General features: G+C 37.7%; 1 protein-coding gene across 1 annotated transcript in view; it reads left to right on the plus strand.

The window, feature by feature from the left end:
* The window catches only part of plcb3 (phospholipase C, beta 3 (phosphatidylinositol-specific)), a gene marked incomplete at its 5' end in the record, with an annotated part of 53,004 nt that overhangs the window by 34,730 nt on the left and 16,390 nt on the right, over positions 1-1,884 (plus strand). Inside the window, 2 exon segments of the mRNA XM_014019026.1 lie at positions 695-795; positions 950-1,116. Coding sequence (XP_013874480.1) covers positions 695-795; positions 950-1,116 — 268 coding nt within the window.

A 1,884-nucleotide genomic window follows, 5' to 3' on the forward strand; every position in this document is an offset into this window, starting at 1 on the left:
AGGATGCAGTGATACTTAGGATGCAGCGGTACTCAGGATGCAGCGGTACTCAGGATGCAGTGATACCTAGTATGCAGCTGTACTCAGGATGCAGTGATACCTAGTATGCAGCTGTACTCAGGATGCAGTAATACTCAGGATGCAGTGATACTCAGGATGCAGTAGTACTCAGGATGCAGTGATACTAAGGATGCAGTGATACTCAGGATGCAGTGGTACTAAGGATGCAGTGGTACTAAGGATGCAGCGATACTTAGGATGCAGCGATACTTAGGATGCAGTGATACTCAGGGTGCAGTGGTACTAAGGATGCAGTGATCCAGTGGTACATTGAAGAAATCTTCCACTTTGTACGACTTAAATAATGGCATATTTATCAAAAATTAGATTGCGGTTTAAACATTACAAGTAGAGCTAGAAACAGTTAAAATCCCAATAGGAGGCCTGTTTCCAGACACCAACTCATTTCTTCAGGCTAAGAATTAAATTGTAAAGACTGTTAAAATAATTACAATTATCCATCAATCCAGTCAGCTTTAGGCTTTAGAATGCTGTTACACCTCTTTAGTTGAAGACTTCGTGTCTCAATTTTAGGAGGATTTGGACCCAGGAATGAAGATTCGACACAAACGGTTTGAAGAGTAACTGAAACTTTTCTGTTTTGTGACCCATCCTTTTTGTTTTCTATTTGCAGACACAAGGAGTAAAAACACAGGATTTCACATTTGAAGCTTTTAAGAAATTTGTCCAGAATGTGAGTCGAAGGCCTGAATTAGATAAGATCTTTGAAGAATGGTAGGTGACATAAATCATTGCAATTTCTTGAATATTTCAAATGTCATTTTTACTACAATATGTACAAATATATCCATATTAGAGGGATGCTGTAGCTGTGGTTTGATGATTGCAACTCGCTCACACTTGATAAACCTTTGTCACTTTGCTTCAGCGGCTCCAAGGGGAAGCCCTTTATCTCTTTGAACCAGTTCATGGAGTTCATCAACAACAAGCAGCGAGACCCCAGGCTGAACGAGGTTCTGTACCCGCCGCTGAAGAAAGACCAAGTTCGACAGATCATTGGGAAATATGAGACAGATGCCAGCCGGCTGGATAGAGGTGAGCAATGTCAAATTGGCAAAAAACAAATCAGAGTAGAAGATTTGGAAGTATGTCTTGCTGTATATTGTCACAGAAATGATGCCATGTTATTTATGCTGCAAAGCATTCTGGGTGAATGACATTTACAAGCTGGTCTGGTGCAAGCTCTATCCATCTTGAATGTTAATTTTGGACAATGTCTGATGTTCAGCCCTTTTTAAATGAAGTATATAGAATTGGCTCTAGAGCTAATGTATCCATAACTCTATATAGCATTAGCTCCAGAGATAATATATACATGTCGATTTGTGGTGTTTACTCTAGAGCTAATATACATTAAACATAGCTATATATAGCATTAGCTCTAGAGCTAATATGTACATGGCTACTGTATATGTAACATTAGCTCTAGAGCTAATACATACATGTCTATATATAGCANCTATATATAGCATTAGCTCTAGAGCTAATATGTACATGGCTACTGTATATGTAACATTAGCTCTAGAGCTAATACATACATGTCTATATATAGCATTAGCTCTAGAGCTAATATGTACGTAGCTTTATATAACATTAGCTCTAGAGCTAATAAATACATGGCTATACATAGCATTAGCTCTAGAGCTAATATATACTGTACATGGCTACTGTATATGTAACATTAGCTCTAGAGCTAATATATACATGTCTATATATAGCATTAGCTCTAGAGCTAATATATACAGTACATAGCTATATATAGCATTATCTCTAGAGCTAATATGTTCGTAGCTTTATATAGCA

The sequence above is a fragment of the Austrofundulus limnaeus genome, unplaced genomic scaffold (assembly GCF_001266775.1).
Source record: "Austrofundulus limnaeus strain Quisiro unplaced genomic scaffold, Austrofundulus_limnaeus-1.0 Scaffold208, whole genome shotgun sequence".
Classification (NCBI taxonomy): domain Eukaryota; kingdom Metazoa; phylum Chordata; class Actinopteri; order Cyprinodontiformes; family Rivulidae; genus Austrofundulus; species Austrofundulus limnaeus.